The sequence below is a fragment of the Rutilus rutilus genome (genome assembly GCF_951802725.1).
Source record: "Rutilus rutilus genome assembly, chromosome: 22".
Classification (NCBI taxonomy): Eukaryota; Metazoa; Chordata; class Actinopteri; order Cypriniformes; family Leuciscidae; genus Rutilus; species Rutilus rutilus.
Window position 1 is genome coordinate 25,457,260 of NC_140227.1, and position 23,601 is coordinate 25,480,860.

General features: G+C 38.5%; 1 protein-coding gene across 2 annotated transcripts in view; it reads left to right on the forward strand.

The window, feature by feature from the left end:
• The window catches only part of cntnap5l (contactin associated protein family member 5 like), an 80,419-nt gene extending 72,109 nt beyond the window's left edge, over nt 1-8,310 (forward strand). For both annotated transcript variants that reach the window (XM_084395612.1, XM_084395611.1), the window contains exons 16-24: nt 13-183; nt 590-808; nt 1,492-1,728; nt 2,639-2,872; nt 4,639-4,772; nt 5,341-5,428; nt 6,409-6,621; nt 6,750-6,824; nt 7,119-8,310. In XM_084395612.1, the coding sequence (XP_084251738.1) occupies nt 13-183; nt 590-808; nt 1,492-1,728; nt 2,639-2,872; nt 4,639-4,772; nt 5,341-5,428; nt 6,409-6,621; nt 6,750-6,824; nt 7,119-7,315 (1,568 nt within the window). In that variant the 3' untranslated portion in view covers nt 7,316-8,310. The remainder of the gene's footprint in view (nt 1-12; nt 184-589; nt 809-1,491; nt 1,729-2,638; nt 2,873-4,638; nt 4,773-5,340; nt 5,429-6,408; nt 6,622-6,749; nt 6,825-7,118) is intronic.
• The last annotated feature ends 15,291 nt before the right edge of the window (nt 8,311-23,601 follow it).

Sequence of the window (23,601 nt, forward strand, 5' to 3'; positions counted from 1 at the left end):
CCTTTGTTACAGGATTTTTCTGGAACGCTGCATCTTTTTACCAGGAATCCTCCTATCTGCACTTCCCCACCCTGCAAGCCGAACTGAGCGTCGATATTTCACTCTTTTTCAAAACCAGTGCTCTCTCAGGAGTCTTCTTGGAGAATCTGGGTGTCAGAGACTTCATAAGGCTGGAACTTATTTGTGAGTGCTTGATCAAATGCGACTTGTAAAAAAGCAAAACATTATTTTTCACATTCTTGTTTTCCAAGAAAACATCTAAGAGAAATTGCTAAATTTCTTGAAGAGAAAATAACTTGTTTCTAGAAAATATATGCTGAATTAAGTATATTTATTTATATATTTGATATTTTAACTTGAAAGCAAGACAAAAACAGTGGCATAACAGTTCATTTTATGCTTGAAGGGAAATGCACTAGTATCGGGTGCGTCTGACCTGAAAATAGAGGCTTCAGCAAGTTTCTTGAAAGAGCCTCTGAGCACTTCTTTAAAAGAAGTACATTCACTGAACTTTCAGTGAAAATCAGTCATACTTTTGTTTCAACCGCAAAGTGTGAGATAAACATACCACTGTTTTTGTCATTCTCAGCTCCTTCTACAGTGAACTTCACCTTTGACCTTGGGGATGGACCAATAATTCTTACCGTTCGATCACCTGTAGTCTTAAATGATCGTCAATGGCATTATATTCGTGCTGAGCGAAATGTGAAAGAAGCTTCTCTGCAGGTTGACTCGCTGCCGCTGGAGCTAACCGAAGCACCGTCTGAAAGACCCTATCGGCTTCAGCTCAGCAGTCAACTATTTGTGGGTGCGCAAACATGCAAATGTCACTAGTAATGTTATAATAATATTGAGTGTACTTTAGCTAAGAATACCCGTGGGAACAGAGAAAATTGAGCTCGTTTTACAGAAGGAATCTGTAATCATATTTCAAGACAGAAACCATGGCATGGCATGGTTAAATGTGACAGGGTTGAAGATCGGTGCAAAAAATATCATTTCGCTACACCATATTATTTACAGTCAGAATTCTTGTTTTATGCCATGACCGATATTTGTTTAGTAATTTGCCTCTGTTCAGATGTTATGTTGTCACTCCCTCAAATATGGCGTCACAAAAATCAAACTATTATTTAGAGAGTTTAACAGAACCTACAAAGACAAATAAAGCATTTTAGAATTTTCATGTCAGTAAAAACAACATTTTTGTAAAATGTTTTGTTATTAAAGTGTAATGGTGAGATTCAGACACATTTATTTAACTTTAATCAAAATTTGCATTTGCATTTCCCCTTTGCTGTGTACACACTAAATGGAGTAAGACTATCAAATAATAAGAATTCAGTTAATTGTGTCAGTAGTAAGTGATTGGGACACACATACTGTAGCACCCAAACGGCATCATTTCATGAGAATGACACTATTATTAACTTCAAAGTGCTTGGCTTTATAAATTGCCTAAGACAATTAATCATTTTAATCTCCCAATAGGAGGAACGGCTTCTAGGCAGAGGGGCTTTCTGGGCTGCTTACGTGCCCTCACCATTAATGGGGTTACCCTTGACCTTTATGAGCGTGCTAAGACCACCCCTGGGGTGAATTCAGGCTGCCCGGGTCACTGCACAAGTGACAGCGTCTGCCATAATGGAGGGAGATGTGTGGAAGAGAGGAGCAGGTACACCTGCGACTGCACACAGATAGCCTTCGATGGGCCACACTGCAGAACAGGTGAGGTTATGATGGCCTCCAGGCCAGCTCTCTTTCATAGGTCTTATTGCACCAATCAAAAAGAGCTGAATGAAATAGGCACTCTGGACCACAAGCACACCTCAGATGCTTGTAGTTCTCAAATGCCGTAATGTTGGCATTTTTGACGGAGGAAGTGTTTTTATTGGATTTACACTGTAAAATCACACAATTAGATCAAAGCCTACAGAGAGAAATTAAATCAGGGCTCTATAGGAAATGATTTAATATCCGTTTAAGCCACAACTTGCTGTGAGCTGTTGGATATGGCATGAGTCTCACACTGTGGGAGACATTTGTACCAAAAATGTGTACAACAGGTATGAAAGTCAACCCGCTATATATTCTATGGAAATTTCAACTATTTCAGACCATTTTTTGTTTTTTATTAGATCAGGAGGGTTGGCTGCCGGTGGATGACAACATGCCCTTGATGGCGTATTCACCTTGAATTCCTTGAGGCTGGGCTGACAGGCTTTGGCAGAAAAGCTTTAACTGACAAATTGAATTTAATTATAGCAGCCATTGCTCTGCCTCATACCCATCCAGCAGCCTGTCAGTCAGATTAGTGATGTAATGGCTTTGTTTCTTCACAGTGCGATGTCACAACGGGTCCGCTCATGCCACTGCTGTTTACTGCTAACTAGAATAGATGACCAGAAAATGAGAAGAGACAGAAAGAATCAGTAGGACACCTCTCTGCCACAGTCTCAGCTGTGGTTGGGGAGGAAACAATGCTAATGTTGTTGTTTTTACAGCTCTAATAATGACAGATGAGACGTAGAGTTCGTTGCCTTTGCGCACAATCTGAATTTGCATAGAGATGATGATGATGCTGATGTTCTCAGTGAAGTTCACCAGGGACTTCTTTGTCTCTCTGTGTCCATCACAGCTCTAGCAGCTTCCTTCGAAAGTGGATCTTCAGTCCTGTACACTCTCCAGGAGCCATTTTCCGGAATATTGAATGAGGAAGTCAGAAAATCACCGGCTGGCTTCCATAATGCAGAAGTTACCAAATCTCAAGAGAAAGTGTCGTTTGGGTTCTTGACGCATCATATGCCTGCCTTGATCCTGACAGCTCACACTCTTGACCAGCATTACATGGCTGTTATGCTATCATCAAACGGTACCAAGTCATACGTTACTCTAAAGCTTGGGGAACAGTCATCATTTGCTCATTTTCATATTGTTCCAAACCTGTATCAAGCTCAAAAAAGGGCAATAAATATTAATCATTTTATGCATTTAGTCTTTTTCCACCATAGTCATTATCTGATTTCATTGACTAGAAAAGAGCAGCCAGAAAATAGTATTAGTTTTTGTGTAAAAAAAAATCGGGTTTGGAGGGACATGAGGATGAGTAGTATAAATATGCAATATCTGTCTTCCTTTGAGATTCAATAATGAATTTTTATCTATGCAGGTTACATTTTTACAGAGTAGGAAAAGTTATACGTCATAAATGTAACTTTTCGGTTTTTTTTGTTTTTTTTTTACTCACTTACATCATCCTTTATCAAAAGAACACACATGGCATCTAAATTGAAGGATCTTGCAACCATTGTCTCATCACTATTTACAGTACTCTTTCACAGCTCTGTTTTTTTTTCATTTAGCAGTAAATAATTTGTCACCATCTCATCGAGAACACATGACTGGCTAACATGTCTTGCACAGCAGATGGCAATGCACATCAATGTTTGTCATAAAGGGAGAAAAAAGGGAGAAAGGTGATAAAGTAAGACGCACTGAGGCGAGGCACAGGGAATGCAGAACGGAAGGAAAATATGCTTAAGGAAAGACTGATCATGGAAATCAATGAATTAAAGCTAGGAAACAAGCAAAGGCTATAAAGAATACTTAATGACAGAGAAGAGAGACCTAGTGGATGGAGTTAGTCTTGTTCCACCTACAAGAGAAATGATAATTCACATGAGAAATTTTCAAGTGCAGAGGTGATTGCAGACTTGCTTGGTCCTGGTATCCCAAATGACTGTTAAACATGTTCAAGCATTCATAACTCTCAAACTGTTAATTGCAGTGAAATGACCTAATTATGACTAAAGAGTAGTGTGTTTTATTTCCTATTTTGGTAACTACAGATTGAAGGTGCACTCAGTCATTTGTTTATCTTGCTCTATCTAAAAGAAAAACGCTTTTATTAGGCCACAGATTTTACTGGAGGCTTCGTCTCATGTACTGTTGACATCTCATGGGTTGATAAGATTTTATTTTTATGTTTTTGACTAATGGCCAAAATTTCAGCAGCCATAACTCCAGTCTTCAATGTCACATGATCCTTCAGAAAGCTTGTGTATTATTATCAATGTTGAAAACAGCTGTGCTGCTTAATATATTTTTTGGAACCCATGATAGAAATGATAGAATAGAAAGTTCAAAAGAACAGAATTTATTTGAAATTTAAATATTTTGTAACATTGTAAATGTTATTGATTAATTTAATTTACCCTTGCGGAATAAAAGTATTATTATTTTTTTTTTCTTATTTTTTTATCGTACTAACCCTAAACATTTCAGCGATCTGTGTTCAAATATTTTTATATCATGATCACTGAACAGTATAACTGACATTGTCCTTCTTAACTGCTAGTGTAATGTTTGTCGTATACACACACCGTATTTTCTTATCACATAATAGAATGACTTCAAATCAAATCAATATTTCTAGTCCATTAATTTCTTTGGTAAGCCATGTAAAAGATGGTTACTATCACATACTCCTTTATGGTGATACAAAAACACTTTGTGGACATTGTGGACATGTTGAAATTTAAAGCATTATTCCTTCTTGTCATGCTACAACACTGCATTCATTGTATCAAACAAATATCGTATGACTTTAAGTCAATAGCTTTTACTCTGATTTCCCAGGCAGCCTGCAAATACGATACTTGTTGAACAAAGAAAAAAGAACAGAAACGTTCAGCCCAAAGTCAGCCAGTCTGTCAGATGGACGGTTCCACTGGGTCAAAATCAATCGAAAGGGACAGGAACTCCTTGTTCAGGTGAGTCTTTGTATCCATAGCAGTAGGTGTTAACGCAATGGCCAATGTCTGATTTCCAAAGATGTTTTACTTGACCTCCTATACTTTACCCTAGTAAAAAATAAATACACTCAAATGTATTTGAAATACAAGTGTACAAGTACATTTACATATTTATGTACTTAATATAAATACCCTGCAATTGTACTTTTTGTAAACTAAATTGGTATACTTAAAGCCTGCTAAATTGGAATAACTTTTACAATTTTTATTTTACAATATGTGCACTTGCAGTGTACTTACAAAGAAAGTGCTGGGTAATATAAGGTCATTACATGGGTTAAGGTCAGTTATAGGGGTAGGTTCAGGGTTAGTACCTAGTTATTAACCAGTTATTTAAATTGATAGAATAAGTACATAGTATGTACATGGGGAACAGGACTGTAAAATAAAGTGCTAGCATGATATTTCCAAAAGCATGTCACAATGAACTGAGATGTATTTTCCTGTGTTTACCATGACTGATTTAAACTTTGTGTTGGTATAAATCTTTTACAAGATATCTGCCACAATATATGTGCCCTTCCAGATTGACAGCACAGTAACCCAGCAGTACAGCCTGTCTCCTGGCTCTGCTCTCAGCCCGGTGAGGTCAGTGATTCTGGGGAGAATCCAAGGTGAGTTCCTAGCAGGCTTTTGAAGAGGACTCTATTTCTTCATGTTCCTTGTGTGCCATTTCACACATTTCTATTTCACTGATGTGGCGTCAGGTGTCTGAAACCAGGCAGGTTAGGAAAGGGTGGGTGGTTGACTGGGTTGGGAGGCAGATGTATGGTGTGCACACTTTTGACAGCGCCGTCACAGGTGAGTTGCCAAGTGAAAGCCAAATGGAATTTCTCAGTGTTGCCTAGGAGACTATTGCCTATTTTACCTGCTAAAAATAAAGCTAGAGAACGATTAGGACACTCACATAACTACAACAAACCCTTTTTAATCTCATTAGTTACTACAGATGCAAAATGGAAAAGGAACCAGCACTGAATGTGCTAATTTATTCAGTTTTAGAATGGCTTTTTAGACACTGCTAATGAAGCTTTTTTAAAAGGAAAAAAAAGTTAATCAAGCAGAGGTTACTTGTGTGGTTCTGCAGTCTGCTACTTTTAAAATGAAGGCTGATGAGTGGTTTCATTAACAGTTTATCATTTGAATTCAGTTACAGGTGAAATGCATAATTTGTATGCCACTGATGTCACCAGATGGAATTGCTATAAAAAAAAGTCGCTCTTTGTCTCCCATTAGTCAGACAAACAGATAATTACACCCCAAATCAAAGAATATCAGGATCAAAGAATTCAGAAAAATATGTATCATGGTTTCCACAAAAATATTAAGCAGTTTTCAGCTCTGAAAGACGTCTTGAGCACCAAACTAGCATATCAGAATGATTTCTGAAGGATCATGTGACACTGAAGACTGAAAATTCAACTTTGCCATCATGAGAATAAATTGCATTGTTAAAACTTGCTTTCAAAAACATCTTACAAACCCAAACTTTTGAACTGTAGTGTAGTTGTCTCTGCATATTAAACTAGGATGGGAGAATGTATTTTAACATCACAATTTAAGTTCAGTTGCTCAAGTCTTTTTCCTGTTTCAGATAGTGACATCACTGATAAGGAACTGGTCCAGGCTGGATTGAGAGGGTTTATTGGCTGCTTGTCCTCCGTGCAGTTTAATCAGGCTACCCCGCTGAAGGCAGCCCTGCAAAACAGCCAAAGCCCATTAGTTACCGTTATCGGCCGCCTGGAAGCATCAAGTTGCGGGACGATTTCCAGCTCGAACACTCTGAGCAATACACACACACGGTCAGGTAAATGATTCTTTAAATGTTTCCACACTGCATAGAGACTCAATGATGACAGTATTTTTTAGCCTGCTGTAAAGAATCACAAAAGCCAGTCCTTTGTCTTCCCCTTGCTCTTTTTTCTCTGCTTACAGATGACTCAGCAAAATCAAACAGAGGCAAAGACCCACTGAAAAAGGCAGATCAAAATGACTTGGCACTTATCGGAGGTATAGATCCCCATGATATTGTGCTTTTGGAAAAGCTTTTCAGAATAATACCCAGATCTCACAATAGACCATCCTCAGAAATGAAACTGTACAGCCTCATACATCTTTAGTGTTAAATCAGAAGTTTTATTTCATGCTGTTCTCATTTGTGCCACTGCAGCACTGCATCGTAGAATGATTGTCTTCCATTTATTCTCAAGATCCAAACCCACACCATTTCATTCAAACCACATTTTACGAAGTGAATCTTTATTTCAACACTAATTTCCACATCTTCATTCATCTAATAAACAGGAGTAGTGGCTGCAGTGGTGTTCATCACCCTCTGTGCCTTGGCCGTCACCATCCGCTTCCTATACCGACATCGACGGACTCCAGCGCCCTCCGGAATCACCGGAAAGACGCATTGCCCCAGCATGGAGCATCCACCGTACCGGGCTGCATTGGGCCTGCACAAACCCAACCACGACAGCAAAGAATATTACATCTGATCTCTCGTTGTCATGCTTGACCTTTAATTGAGTAGCCTGTTTCAGTGAACGTGCAAACATCCCCACCACACTGTATTATCTACACTGCAGGCTGAGCAGCCAATCAGAGGCCAGCAATGACTCGACAGCCACTTTTTTAGGCTGGGACACAAGAGAGACAACAGAATTTCTTTCTTTGTTTGCTTATTTTCTATGAAGAGAGTAAAGCTTATGTTGAAGTGGTGTGTGCGGGCCTCCTGAATAATGACAGAGCTGTATATTGTTATTTTACAGGCATAATAATAGGTTTTACATGCACAGCACACACACACGCAAACGGCACAGCAGGAGGCCTGAAGCATCACTCGGAATTGTCTTTATCCAGTGTGCCTGCTCAAACCTGTCTGTCTCAGAGCCCGCATATATAGACTGGGCTTAAGCTAATGGACTGAAACCCCAGAGGAGAGGGTTCTGAGAGAATGGTTTTGTGGCAGGGCGGTGGACCTTCCGAGACATTGTTTTTAAAGGATCGATCATCGCTGAACGTGTCCAAAAAAAAAAAAAAAAAAAAAGATTAAAGACATCCGCATCCGACAACCTCGCATTTGATGTTGAAACTATTGACTGGTACAAGGAACCGCTATAGGCTGGTATTAACAACCAAAAGACTATAAGAAAAAGCGTCTGAGAGATGGAATATGAGTCATTTGTGTGTATCCCGATTCCCATGGGCCGGGCAGATTCAGGCAGTTTAATTCTCTTTCCCACGGTAATTGAGCCGGTCTCACAACTGAGCTCCTGGAATGAAATCTCATCCTTACGGAAGTGCATTATATCTCCTGACTAGAAAAACAACAAAACAAAACAAAACAAAACACTTGCTTTCTATTGAGAATTAATTCTATGGCTGTTTTTTTTGTTTTTTTTCTATATGACTATTGTAAATGAATGGTGTACATACGTTTATAATTATATTTAATAAATGGAGCTTTCTAAGAGCTTATGAGTGCAGATGACCTATTGAACTGGTTTTGGTATATTTATGCAAAAATGAATGCTTATATGACAATGTATGGGATAGTGCACTCCATGACTCAACAGTAAGGATTGTTTCTGCTTGCAAAAACTGACTAGTAGTTCAGATACCTACAGGCTCCAGCACATACAATTATAAACTGACAAATATGGCAAGTGACACTTCTGTCAACTGTCCAGAAACTCTCATAATGGCTACCTATATTGTTGAGCCCTAGAGCATTGCCATACTATTTTCTGCAGTATATAGTATGTCTACTGTGCATAGTATGCTAATTTTCTGTATTCGTGTAATATAACCTGGCCGAAATGTGCCATATACAACAGCACATTTGCACTGGGTTTTGTATTCTACAATGCAGTCTGTTTGACCTTCTATTTCCTGTGTCATATGAACTGCTAGTAATATAAGCCAAGATGGAAAAAGAAAAAGAGAGAGAGAATCGATTGAGAACTCTTAGGATACAGTGATAATGAAACAACTTCTCTTGGCTATCTGCTGTAACAGGTAGGCCGTAGAGAGCAAAACAACACCCCTGATGGCAGGATGCACCTGATTGTCACGTGATCACACCTTCACAAGTTCCAGTCAAAAGTGTGGACACACTTTACTGGTTTTGGATTCCTCGTGATCTTAAAAACCTATTAACTCGCAGGCTTACTGTATGCGTAAGTTTATTGACAAATGTAAATTTCTTTACAGAACTATTTTTAATGGATCAAATTTGGTCAGTGAAGAAAAAGCAGCCAAAGCCCAGCATATTTGGGAACTGCACTGCGTCCGAAATCGTACACTGCATAGTAGGTATACATGTGAAAAAATAAAAAATAAAAATAGTATGAATGTGAATGTGAATGAAATTCAGACATAGTACATCCGCCATGTTGTCACTGTCATGTGACCTATGCCGTCAGTTGTGTCGCTTCACTGCTATTCACAAATCCTTTCCCGTGGCCTCATGGGATAGTGTCCAGATGCGCACTTATTGTAATTATGACATGAAGTGAACGCACATATTCTGCTCACATACTGTTTTTTGCCTATTATATACAATGGAATAGGTTTATTCAGACGCAGGGCAGGACATCCCACAATGCGTACAGGGATGTTATTAAGGTAAAGTTTGGCTCCTTTAAATATAAGATGAGTTTGATTGTTTAACATTTTTGGTCCTGTAACTTCATGTGATTTTATTGTAGAAATGTAGAAAAGATTATTACAATAAAAGAAAAGGATACGGATTGCAGAAAAAGCGCACAAGAGATGTGTGGATGAAGCATCTCTACACAGGCTGATGTTTCACATGACTACGCTATTTTCTCTGAGTTGGATAAAAGGAAAACAGTGCATGCAGAAGAAAACCTGTGAAAATTGAATCATCGATGAGCCCAAATTCAATTCGCCCCAAATACGAGTGGATATCTTGAGGAAAATCTGAACCTGAAAACGCAGAACGTGGAAAAATGCAGCAGCGTTAACCTGAAAGTGGGTTTTCAGATGCGTTTTTAATCAACGCCTTGCACCTCAACCCTTAAAGCAAGAATAAAGGAGGGGGAAAAAAAATAGTGAAAGCGAGATAAAGAGAAATAAATTGCTCTCTCTCTTCACTGCGTGAGTATTTGGCTTGAAGATAAGCTGAAAGATAGACGGAATATCTAAACCTAAATGAATTTCTACTAGAGTTAACCAATAAAGCATTTCAATTGTGTTTCATTTTCATTTTTCATGCATTCACGGATGCATTGTGCCAAAAGTACTTTTGTCATTATAAGTAAGGTGGATGAAGCTTTATGCAGCGCAATTTAAGTCCCAGTCTGTTGATTAAATATGTGTGAGCCACCCAATTACTATAAAATACAATCATAGTTTAATTGGATGCACAGTGGACAGTCAAACGCTAGGAGCGGAGACTAAATCTCTTTCACTTAATGCCTTGATTAAACCCATCACCCTCCACACTTAACAAAAGCAAAATATTTTTGATACCGTCGATCAGCCTCTGGGGAGGCCAGAGAAGCCAATTAACCTTGTTTGCCATTTACTTTGGGATGAGATATGAGGGAACTCTAACCCACTGTGTCATCTGTTATCATGCTATGGGATCTCATGGGAAAAAAACCTGGCATAAATCTTGTAATTAATTTTTCTTGGAACTGGCAGCATTTTTAAAGTCAGCTGGAGCAATGGACTTTTGGGCCAGCGGCTGTGAAGCACAGCAACTTCAAGCATACTTGAACAAGTTTTAAACAAGATTAATTGGTGGAGTTGGCAGCTTCATCTGCATTTGCTTGGAAAGGTGGTCCAAGTGAAGGTTTAATGATATTGCAGGACCACATCACTCATAAGTTGTGAAGAATGTGCAAATTCCAGAAATTGGATAAAGCCAGTATCAAATATCTGCAATATATATACAATTTTAGTTGTACTGTTCTGGAACAGGGTTGTAAATAAAGCTTGAGCACTGTTTTCTAATTGTGTCGTCTTTTAGAAGGCCAAACAAAGTAGTTTGGCTTTCGCAACGAATTAATAAATACAGTGAGAATAAAAGTTCCGTCTTCGCGTGTACATTTGGGCGGTGTTATGAAACTCTGCCCCCACACACTGACGTAGATTTTGGGGGGCGTGTTTAAACGAAGCGTTTTAGGAAGGCGTGGCTGAGCCAATTATTAATTGTCATTTAAGTGAAATTACTGAACTTAAATATACGAACTTGATAAAAATAGAAATTTTCAGATGGCACTTAGAGGCTTTTGCATCTGGACTCTTCATATATATATATATATATGTGTTGGACTAATCATTTGTTGTGTCACTCTATTAATTGAATGGAAGCCAATGATTCACTTTCCCATGGTACACATGACACTGTTTGGTATTCTCACGGCTGCTATTGAATCTCAAATTGCAGCAGTATTACCTGAGCCTCTACACGCTTCAATTTGCAAACTTGGCAGGGTATGGGAAATGAGCTCCACTGTAGCACAGAGGGGTACAGTCACACCTGTTCTCGCACACACATTTACATCTGGCAGCCATTTTATTTTATTTTTCACCAGCTTTGAGAGTCATTGATTACTCAAGCAGGATAATTGTGTAAATTGACTGCAAAATTGCCTTTGCCTGTTCAGTTGAATTACTGGAGCTTGGGATGTTTTTATTTTTTTTACGGTGTTGCTGACAAGCTACAGGCTCTCTGCGCTCAGCACATCTCTGTAATGGCTGGATACGGGCAACATCTTTTCCCATCAGGCATTCCCGCTGATCGGCCCCGCAGGCGTACATAGATGAACCCATCCTCGATGTGTTTTCACCGGCCTCTGCTGCGGAGGGAAGCGTATTTATCATACACATTTGTTAGAGCTCAGAGTTTAGGGTGTAAATATTCATGATCTACAGTATCAGACTGCTGCCTGAGCGCAATGCACCATCAGGGAGGTCAAATGAATTCTGATGTTGGTGGAGTTTGCGGTTGTTTGTGCCATGTAACATTTGTGAGGAATGTTCCGATTTCAGCTTAAGCGATTTACATAAAAAGGTTATTTCTACTCTGCCTAGTTTAAAAAGGCAGAAATCATGATTAGAATAAAGAACTTGGTGAGAGACTTCTTTCAAAAACATTAAAACATCTTACTTAACTTTTGAGGACCAAGGCTTTAATAGACAAGACCCAGGTTTATTTTCTTTTAACACCCACACCTGATTTTATCCCATGCATTAATTAATACACCTGGCTTCATTTACCTCTTTAAATGAACTGATCATCTAGAAAGTAGAGGATCGTATGTCCTGATTTAGAATAACTGTGTCACACATTGTTAATACCAAGCATATCTGCAGACCAAGCATATCTAACACCAAGCAGACTCTGTTGATTTTCTCCTTGATTCTTTTAACAAAAATTTTTAAAGTGTAATTGATGATATTGCTCCTGTTAAAGTCAGGAAGAAGAGCGGCAGACAAAAAGCACCTTGGAGAAACTCAACAGCAGTGCAAAATATGAAAAGACAATGCAGAAAAGCAGAGCGCATGTGGCGGAAGACAAAACTTGTAATCCATTATAACATCTACAAAGACAGCCTGCATGCTTTCAATGTGGAGCTAGGCAAAGCTAGACAGACTTTCTTCTCAAATATTATAAACAGCTATTTAAACAATACACGCACTCTTTTTGCTACTGTAGAGAGACTGATAAACCCCCCAAGCCAGATTCCCAGTGAAATGCTCTCAGACAACAAGTGCAGTGAGTTTGCTTCTTTCTTCTCTGAGAAAATCAATAATATCAGAAAGGTGATCAACACATCCTTGAGTTGCGCTGGGGTCAGACAGATCAGACCACCTGAGAAAGTAGTTACTATGTCTGATTTCAAAGAAATTGATGGCAAAATTTTGGAAGAAACCGTTCAGCACCTTAAAACATCAACCTGCGCTCTTGACACACTTCCCACATCTTTTTTCAAAAGTGTGTTAAACAGTTTAGAAACAGATCTTCTAGAAGTGGTAAATGCCTCACTTCTCCCTGGGAGTTTTCCAAACTCCCTTAAAACTGCAGTTGTCAAGCCCCTCCTGAAAAAGAGCAATCTGGATAAGACCATATTAAGCAACTATAGACCGATCTCAAATCTTCCTTTCATAGGCAAGATCATTGAAAAAGTTGTCTTCAATCAGCTGAACAAATTCTTAAGCTTGAATGGATACTTTGACAATTTTCAATCTGGTTTCCGACCGCACCACAGCACAGAGACAGCGCTCATAAAGATAATAAACGATATTCGCTTAAATACTGATTCAGGCAAATTATCGGTGCTGGTACTACTCGACCCCAGTGCTGCATTTGACACTGTCGATCACAACATACTTCTGGACAGGCTGGAAAACTGGGTCGGGCTCTCTGGGATAGTCCTAAAATGGTTCAGGTCATACTTAGATGGGAGAGGTTATTATGTGAGTATAGGAGACCATAAGTCTGAGTGGACATCCATGACATGCGGAGTCCCTCAAGACTCAATTCTTGCGCCACTCCTGTTCAACCTGTATATGCTCCCAATGAGCCAAATAATGAGAAAGAACCAGATCTCTTACCACAGCTATGCAGACGACACACAGATCTACTTAGCCCTATCCCCTAACGATTACAGCCCCATTGACTCCCTGTGCCAATGCATTGATGAAGTGAACAGTTGGATGTGTCAAAACTTTCTTCAGTTAAACAAAGACAAAACTGAAGTCATTGCGTTTGGAAACAAAGATGAAGTTCTCAAGGTGAACGCATACCTTCACTCTAGGGGTCAAACAACTAAAAATCAAGTCAGGAATCTCAGTGTGATTCTGGAGTCAGACCTTAGTTTCAGTAGTCATGTCAAAGCAATAACTAAATCAGCATACTATCATCTGAAAAATATTGCAAGAATTAGATGCTTTGTTTCCAGACAAGACTTAGAGAAACTTGTGCATGCTTTCATCACCAGCAGGGTGGATTACTGTAATGGACTCCTCACTGGCCTTCCCAAAAAGACCATAAGACAGTTGCAGCTCATACAGAACGCTGAGCAGAACCAGAAAATATGAACATATCACACCAGTCCTCAGGTCTTTACACTGGCTCCCAGTTAGATTTAGGATTGATTTTAAAGTATTATTACTGGTATATAAATCATTCAATGGCCTAGGACCTCAATACATTGCAGATATGCTCACTGAATATAAACCTAACAGATCACTCAGATCATTAGGATCATATCAGCTAGAAATACCAAGGGTTCACTCTAAGCATGGCGAGTCCACTTTTAGCTATTATGCTGGAACCAGCTTCCAGAGGAGATCAGATGTGCTCCTACAGTAGTCACCTTCAAATCCAGACTCAAAACACATCTGTTTAGCTGTGCATTTACTGAATGAGCACTGTGCCGCTGTTCGTCCGACTGTTTGTACTGTACTGTATTTTACTTTTCTAAACTGTTTTAATTATTCTTATTTCTTTTTATTATTTTAATTTCTTCTATGTAAAGCACTTTGCCATTGTGTATGAAATGTGCTATATAAATAAACTTGCCTTGCCTTGCCTAATAACACAAAATGTTCTCATCCTCCATGTAAACAAGAAAGTTAAGTCACTATTACTCTTTCTTGTGCAAATACCATGTGAAAGTCACTAAGTTTACTGTCTTTACTGGCCTTAGTTTAAAGATAATTTACACGGGGTTAGTGTAAAAAAAAGTTGCTGCCTTAAAAAATTTTGTACAATCAACATTAAACTGACATAGAAAATTAGATGAATCTTGTATAACATAAAAAGTTGCAAATTAGTTAACTTATTTTGATGAGTTAAAACAATGTAAAAACATTTTTTTGATCATATAATTTTTAACAGTGTAAGTGATTGTATCCCTCATGTTAACATACAACATTTAAGTCTTTTGGCTATATAAAAGTTTAATTTAGAGTATGTAGCAAACTGGGAGTTGATCAACTCAATCATAAGATTTAAAGGGTAACTCTCGCCAAAATGCAACCTTGGGTCTTTTTGTTAATCTGTGTGTACACAGAGTTTACTAAAAAGAACGATTTTGAGCTCACTGTAGCTGTGTCCGCCGGCATTTTGTCAGTCAAAAATAGTCGATCTCCGAATGTGAATGAACTGACTCTGAATTGTAGTATTGTTTCTTATATGAGGATCCTTTTTCAAATATAAGGTTAATATTGATTTTCATCCGTGAATTTATATGGAACTAAGCTTTATGAGCTTTCCATCTTTACTCTCCTCCCTGTTACGGAGATAGACTATTTTTGACTGTCAAAATGTCGGCGGACACAGCGACAGTGAGTTGTTCAAAATCTTTCTTTTTAGTAAACTCTGTGTACACAAACAGTGTTCTCAATGCTCGAGTTCATGTGTAGAGCCCCTGGTGATACTTAGAGCAAAGTTTCATGTTGTGTCGAACCTTCTTAGTGTTTTAAAAATAGCGATTTTAGATGCTATCATAGAAGTGCCCCAAGCACTCCCATTCAAAAGGCAATTCGACCGAAAACGAAAATACGGTCAAACTTAAAAGTGGCGTTTCCATTCTAATTATGCTTTTAAACGAAAATTTGCCTCGGGTAGATTAACAAAAAGACCCTAGGTTGCATTTTGGCGAGAGTTACCCTTTAAGGTTTAAACTTTATCGTAGCATGTGCTACTAGATCTGGAGCTTTTTATCACTGGACTAAAAGCCTGAAAGAGCAACAAGCTTCCGTCCTGTAATGTTCACTACGAGGACCAAGCAGTAAGTACACATTCATGAGGACACGAGTGTCCAAAACATCAAGAAAGGGCATATGTGCTTTTGAGCGTAAATGTGCAGAGAGATCAATAGCTCAATTTTTCCTGCTGCAATAAAAGAGCAGAACTGCTTCATTTGGTTTGATGGTTTCCGCAAAATCCAGTGGCAAGTGTAACTTCTGACCAGTCACATGATGCTCATGCCAGTAAAGAAGAGATCAGTGAACAGGATGAGGCTCTGTGATCTTGGAAGTGGAAAAATATGTACTTTTGAACAAAGTCCATTGAACAAAGCCATCAGTGAGAGGTCTAATAAAGCAGCGTTTCCAGTCGCTCCTCAGCTGGAGGTGTTCCCAGCATTGCTCTATCCTAAAAAGGCAAAAACAAAGCAGTCCCAGTATGTATTGACTGTCATGACAATTTGTTGAAAATATTTAACGTGCAAGAATTTCTTTTCACCTTCATCACCTTTGGGATGAATTTGTACATCTAGTATGATTCTTTTGTCTCTGAATGTGAAGATTTTTCTCAAGTGTAAGATTTTTTTAAAGAATGTTTTTTGAAAGAAGTCTCGCATGCTCACCAAGGCTGCATTTATGTGATCAAAAATTCAGTAAAAACAGAAAGTGTGAAATATGATTACAATTTGAAATAACTGTTTTCTATTTTAATACATTTTAAAATGTCATTTATTCCTGTTATGCAAAGCTGAATTTTCAGCATCTTTACTCCAGTCTTCAGTGTCACATGATCCTTCAGAAATCATTGTAATATGCTGATTTGCCGCTCAAGAAACATTTCTTATTATCATCAATGTTGAAAACAGTTGTGCTGCTTAGATGTCTTCAAAGGATAACTGTCGCCAAAATGCAACCTAGGGTCTTTTTGTTAATCTACCCGAGGCAAACTTTCGTTTAAAAGCATAATTAGAATGGAAACCCCACTTTTAAGTTTGACCGTATTTTTGTTTTCGGTCAAACTGACTTTTGAATGGGAGTGCTTGGGGCACTTCTATGATAGCATCTAAAATCGCTATTTTTAAAACACTAAGAAGGCTCGACACAACATGAAACTTTGCTCTAAGTATCACCAGGGGCTCTACACATGAACTCGAGCATTGAGAACATTGTTTGTGTACTAAATATGCTTTTTAAACTTTTAAACGAAAGTTCGCCTCGGGTAGATTAACAAAAAGACCCTAGGTTGCATTTTGGCGCCGGTTATCCTTTAATGTCACTTTTGATCAATTGACTGCATCCTTGCCAAATAAAATTAATTTCTTTAAAAAAAAGTTTTACCGACCTTAACTTTAAATCATGTAAAGTTAAGTATTTACATATTTGGCCTGGTGAACATTCAATATTGAAGTATTTTAATATGATAATTCAAGGGCACTTTTTTATTATTATTCAGAGAGGATTGACACACAAAGGGAAGTTTTTGATGCAGTGGAACACAACCTTCTGCATATATTAATTTCTACTTGCTATGCCACAAAAATAAAGAGTGCAACCGAGATTTTGATCATTCTGTTCCATTGATCAAAGAGTCATGAAAATATAATGGTTGGGGTGCTGAGAGAAATGTCTGAGAGATATAGCACACAGACTCATATTAGATACATTTATACATTTACATTTACTCATTTAGCAGATGCTTTTATCTATGTGACAAGAGCAGACAGTTCCTTCAGGAAATCAGAGGATGAAGGCTGTGTGAATGCATGTGTGGGGGATTTATTAAACTTTAGTGCACGACTCGACCTGCACTGTTTGAGATAGTGTTGGAATGATACCTCAAACACCTTACACAATCAATTCTAAAAGCAATGCCCTGTGACCACCTGCAACACAACATCAGCATCAATTGAAGCATAATCAAATGTTCTTACTCCTCTAAAACCATACACAGGTATCCAATGTGTTCAGAAAATCACTCTAAAGCATCAACACAAGCTAAATGGGCAACGCATACAAATACAAGTAATAATTACTACTCAAAGTTGATACTTGTTGGAATTGCTCAAAATCAGCCACTTATAAGCTTTGATGGGATCTCAACATCTCTGTAAACTGCTGATTGGGTGTATCTAAGGTTTGTATTTGACATAATGGGTTTCTGGGAATTTAGGCCATTTCAAAAGCTTAGTTATGCCTCTGGGGAAATAAAATCAATACACAATTAAAGAATTACAGGAAATGGAAACTCCATTAAAGTGTACTTTGAACCTGAAACTGCAGCACTGATTTTTTTTTTTTATTACCAGGAACATCTAGTTTTGGCAGGCCGTTTTATGTATATGTCAGACTTCTTGTACTGGTTAACACTATCACTTCACCATCACCAGCAGTGATTTTAGTCAAAGACTTTAGATATACAGTACAAAGATGGTGCACTCATATTATTATGAATGGGAGAAAGTATAACGAGCAATATGATGGAATAAGTCATAAATAAAAGAGCCAATCGCCAATTGGTAAAGTCATTGGTAGAAGCTCCGTGTACTAGAAACAGTCAGTGTTCTGACTGCACATGCATTGGCTGGTCCAGCCTGAAAAATATGTTTTCTTTTGATAATGATATTTTACCATAAGAAACCACATTTATGAGGTTGATGTCAGATTTCATTGGTGATTTCAAATATGAAATTGAATCGTAAGCTTGATGAACAGTTTTGTATAATTGATGCTTCCCCATTCAAAGATGGGAGCTGCACTTGCATGACTGAAATAGCTGTCCCGAGAGGCGTTTCAAAGATGGCCGCCAAGTGAAATGAGTGAAATTTTAGTTAGGGACTTTAAATCTATAAAATTGTATTATACTATACTTTTATTATTATTATTAGTAAGATTGACTGATTGATCGATGATCATTTTTTAATCAATGAATTGATTGACAAAAAAAATAATTGTTTGTTTGTTAGTCATTTTGGACCATGACAGTCCCAGGTGTCTTTAAACCCATTTAATTTTATTGTACCAAAACAAAACATTGGATTTGTTTGTATTAGTAAGTATTCATTTACACGACAACGGCGTTTTGGGGGCCTGAAAACGATACTGTTATTGTCTCAGTGTAAACTAAAAAAAACTAGGATTTGTGAAAACGGCGACGTCATGCGCATGTGTATTACGTGTTCAGTCTATAGGCTCGTAGTGTTTCTTTACAAAGTGACATCGCCAGCTACTGGCCTGACAGCAGAATACAGCGTTTTTTATAGATTTCACGGATCCGTTTGAACGAGGATCGCTTCGACGACATTGTCTTCTGTTCGCAAAAATAGCAAAGGAAAAACGTCTCCGTTTTTAGTACATCGTTATCATGTGAACATACCCTCCGAAAAGGCAGAGAGTAGGATCCAGGTGCAAAAAAAGATATATTACCAAACACAACAAAAGAAAATCCAGGAACTGGGAAAAACAGAACTGAAAACACCACACACACACAACATCCACAAAGGACAACACCAGACAATGAACAAAGGAAACACTGGAGTATATACACAGGGAAGCTAACAAGGAACAAGGTGAGAGCAATCAATCACTATGGGAACAAACATAGGAAACTATAGAAACAAAGTAAAACAGGAACTAAACTCAGGACGTGAACACTGGCACCGATGGGAACAGAAAATACACTTCAAAATAAAGTCCTAATAGCAAAAACAAGACACAAAAAACAGGGAACATTTAGCACCCAGGCATCATTTACATTTACATATGAAAATTAAATGTACTATATACAAGGGCGTAGATTTGGTTTGAACATTGGGGGGGTTGTAATGTTTAATATAGTTAAAAAAAATTGTTCTGCATATTTTTCATGTGATCATGGTATAAATATTGGGGGGGTTATCTCCCCCCAACCCCCCCACAAATTACGCCCCTGACTATATAACAGATCATAGTCATATAAATTTACTGCCAATTCAGTTTAAATATTTTTTTTTTCTTTGATGTGCTTTGTGTGAGTGTGTACGTGTGTAGCATGAAGACAAACTACCCACATTTTACTACTTGAAATTGCACACCACATAATCAGCCTGTAACCTCTCATCATGACACCATTAAACCTTCAATCAACACTTAGAAATAACCCTCAGTCTCTTCCACAACAACACATTCTGTAGAGAATTAGTCAACTGCTCTAGCAAATGCTTTCCGTACAAATGAACATACACTAATTTCAGATAACGTCTTTCCAAAGTAACCTGGAGGCTGGAGCAATGGCTATGGAGCAAGAGCAGGGCTTCAGTTATTCTCCAGTTCATAGGTTATGCCAATTTGGGAATGAACCTCAAACATTTGTAAGATCATTCCGGATCCATGTCCATTACACAACTACCAGGTAGCTATTATAAGAAGAATCATAGCAAAACAGTCTTAACCTTTAGAAAGAGCAAACATAATTTGAATTTACATTTATGTTTTTATAATCACCATCCAAAAATGAGTAATTAAATAACATTATCATATTAATGGAAATTCCCTGGACAGATAGCTGAGTGTACACAATTAAGCAAACAATCAAATGCCAAGAACCACATATAAATTCAAGAATCTTCTCATCACATTGATACCGAAAAGAGTGATTAAAAGTAGCAATGCAACTGTCTTTACTCTGCTTTACTTTAACTACTTTTAAATTATGTATAGTTTGTAGTTTGCAAGCTATAATTAGCTTTCCCCAAACTGTGACCAAAGCAAATCAGCCAACAAGAGTCTTCAAATGATCAATAACAAGAAGCACGGCTATTTGAAATGTGCTAATGTGTGTTAAAATAGTACACGGTTTGATTAAAGGTCAAAAAAGGAAATAGGACATAGTTAGTTTTGGCCAAAAGTACTTTGAAGAGACATTTTGCTTTAGTCAAAGCAGCACGTCTATCCAGCTAATTAGCAGGAACTTACATGACAGCCCAAAGGCAATATGGGAATAAACACGTCTTTGTTCAGAGCTAGTGACACTGTAATGTGGTAAGTTTTTAGATTTCTTTCTGAGGAAAAGAAATCTTAGTCTTGTTAACGGGCTCCAACAATCATTGCAAGTTGAGAATTATGGGAGTTCTCTTTTTAAGATAAACATCTTCTTTAAGAACTTCACACTCTTGCACATTATTTTGGCAATTCTCTGATTGAAATTAATTTAAAGGTGAACTAAGTAACTTTTTTACCTTAACTGAACAGCTTCGGAGTCATTGGAATGGTTATATTACTTATTTCGGGTTGAATGGTGGTCGTTTCGCACCCCCCTGGTGCCCGTGAGCGGAAAATTCGCACTTGCAACTTTGAGCCGGCGGGCCGCCGGCCGCCACATCAGGAAGTATCGCGTGATATCAGGTCTCGCGATGTAAACAACTGCTTTACGGCCAAAAGAAATCTGCTAAAATGCTGTCATTATTGCGCTCCCTCACGCTGTTCGAACCCGAATGAAGAAGACGTTTTAAAGAATGTCCCATCTGCTTTGATGTCGTTGATCTACTAGCCTCTGGTGTCTGAGAATCGCCAACGAGTTTTTACAACAGTGTTGTCAAATATCTATTCCGAAGCTGTGGGGGGAGCTCTAGAGAGAAACCTGCGAAGAAATCCCGAAACTACTGAGCCCCGCTTTAAAACAATTATTTAAAATGATCAAAGCTGCCAAACTAGTCAAACAACAACAACAAAAAAGTTTGGTTTAAACATAGCTTTTTGTTACACAGCCTTTGGTTGAGGAAAATGTGTTCTGTTGGGAGGAAGCCAGAGGGGAGAGAGATCTAATTTGGTATTCTCGTCGATTCCCCTGTATATTTGTCTGGAACAATCAGGTGATTACGGCAGCGGAGTTGGATGGCAAATCAATGGCATGCCTTTCCCTGTTGTTTCTCTCTCTCACCACCATCTCATCAGGAAGGCCAGATTCAGTTCAGACACACAGAACATACAATGCAATATGCTAAAGGTTAACAGAGCACAGGTCAACCGTAATCAGATTGCTTGAAAATGTCAGAAGAGGGCAGAATCCTTAAAACTGCACGGGCGCATTAAAGGGATAGCTCATCCGAAAATGACAATGATGTCATTTACCCAACCATTGTAATGTTTTTACAAAAATCTATTAGGCCCATTCCTGGATCAGTTAGAACGCCATTCCCTAATCTTTTGCCGCCATATGATCATTTTGTGTGAGAAACCAACCCAATCTCACGCCAATTCGTATGTATTTTACGAGGTGGCTAATTCGTACGAATTCATATGACCTCACTCTTACGAATTTGTACGATTTTTGCTAAATCGCACATATTTTACGAGTTGCCCAATTCGTATAGCCTGGGTTTCCCCATGCTGCCTTGCTCGCAGCGCGATTTTATTCACGCTGCTAGGCAGCCTGGACACCATGGACCAGATTTTCCCCTGAAAAAGGGAACCAATCACAGAACGGGGAGGGAGCAGCAAGACGATGACGACACCGAAGCAGTTTGTTTATATCTATGGATCCAACATGGCATCAGACTCGACGTTACCTTCTACCCTCATGTTTATCTTGCACAAACGGTAATATTCGCTAAACGCCATCGTGTACAAATAAATCTCTGACCCATCGTCTTTTTCCTCGTCGAATTTCTGTCACTCTACATACGTCATCTGGTATAATTGAAGCGATTGGCTATGTCTACGTACAGGCGCATTTGATAGACATTCATAGCGCCCAATAAACGGCTCTGGGCATTCGTAAACCACGCCTCAAATACGAGAAAATGAACACGTGGTTCCCAGACCAAGTCTCAAATGAGACTTGGTCTGACGTTAGCCAGGCTACAATTCGTATGAATTCGTACAATGACCTACTGAATGCGCACCGTTGCACCTGACTCTTCAATGATGCGGCTTGAAAAGTTTGCAGCCTGTAATGAATGTGATGCATTAAAAAGACAATGTACCACAAAATAATGTCAAGAAACATCTTTATATTGGGCTGTCCTTATTGGCTACTTTCAAAAGCAAAGATACAACCTGACCAGTGTTGTTCGACTCGCTACCAAATGTCTCTAATGAGCCGGTTCTTCTTTCTGAATCAAAAATATACAGCACAACCAGTGTTGCCTGATTCCCGACACAAATGCCTCTTATGACCCTGTTCTTTTTAGTGAATAGTTTTAAAAAAAAAGTCAACTGGTCAAGTTACCAGTTTTAATCAGTCTGAAACCATGTGTAATTCACAGCATTAGTGGATCAAAATTGACAGACTCTAACTGAACCCTACTGAATTGGAACTGAATTGAATCAATAGCTTCTGAATATAATCTGTATAGTTAAATAGCCATGAGAGAAGTTCTTGTGCATGTACATATGTATGGGCTTTTCCTAAATTTTTATTGAGATATTTTCTGTAAACTAGGTCTTATGTCTAGTAGATGTGTTTGAATGGACTCTAGCTTTGATTAAAAAACCCGAAGGACTATATATGTTCATCTTCATTTTTCACTTCACAGCTATAACCTAACGCCTGCTAATATACCAAGACATTACGTAAATGGCAGATTAGAAATGTTTAATAACTTCATCTAAATACAGCGAGGCAGGGAGTCTTCAATCAGGAGACCAGCGATGACATTTAAACAGGCACCTGAGCAAATTAAACCCAGAGAAGGTTAAGCTCTGTTAACACCATCGCAATGTCAAAAAATCCTGCATAAAGTTACTTTCCCATGCCTCTTTTATTTGACGGGGGATTCAGTGTGATGGCTCACAAAGCCAGGAGAGCTCTCATACTGTGCTCTGTCTGAAACGAATTATCTACTTTTAGCTTACCAGGATTTGTAGACAGAGTGAACAGCAAGAGAAATGGGACTTTGCCAGTGCGACCCCTTGGGGAGGGTTGTGAATCTGGTGCACTGTCTGTCGTCCCTTTATGTTCCTCAGAAGGCCTGGATGCAATGAAGACTTTTCTTATTAGGTGTTTTTGACAGGGTAATGGTGCAAGAAAGGTCTCCCGTTCTAGATGGAGTAAAGTTATAGGTTGTCTGTCAGATCC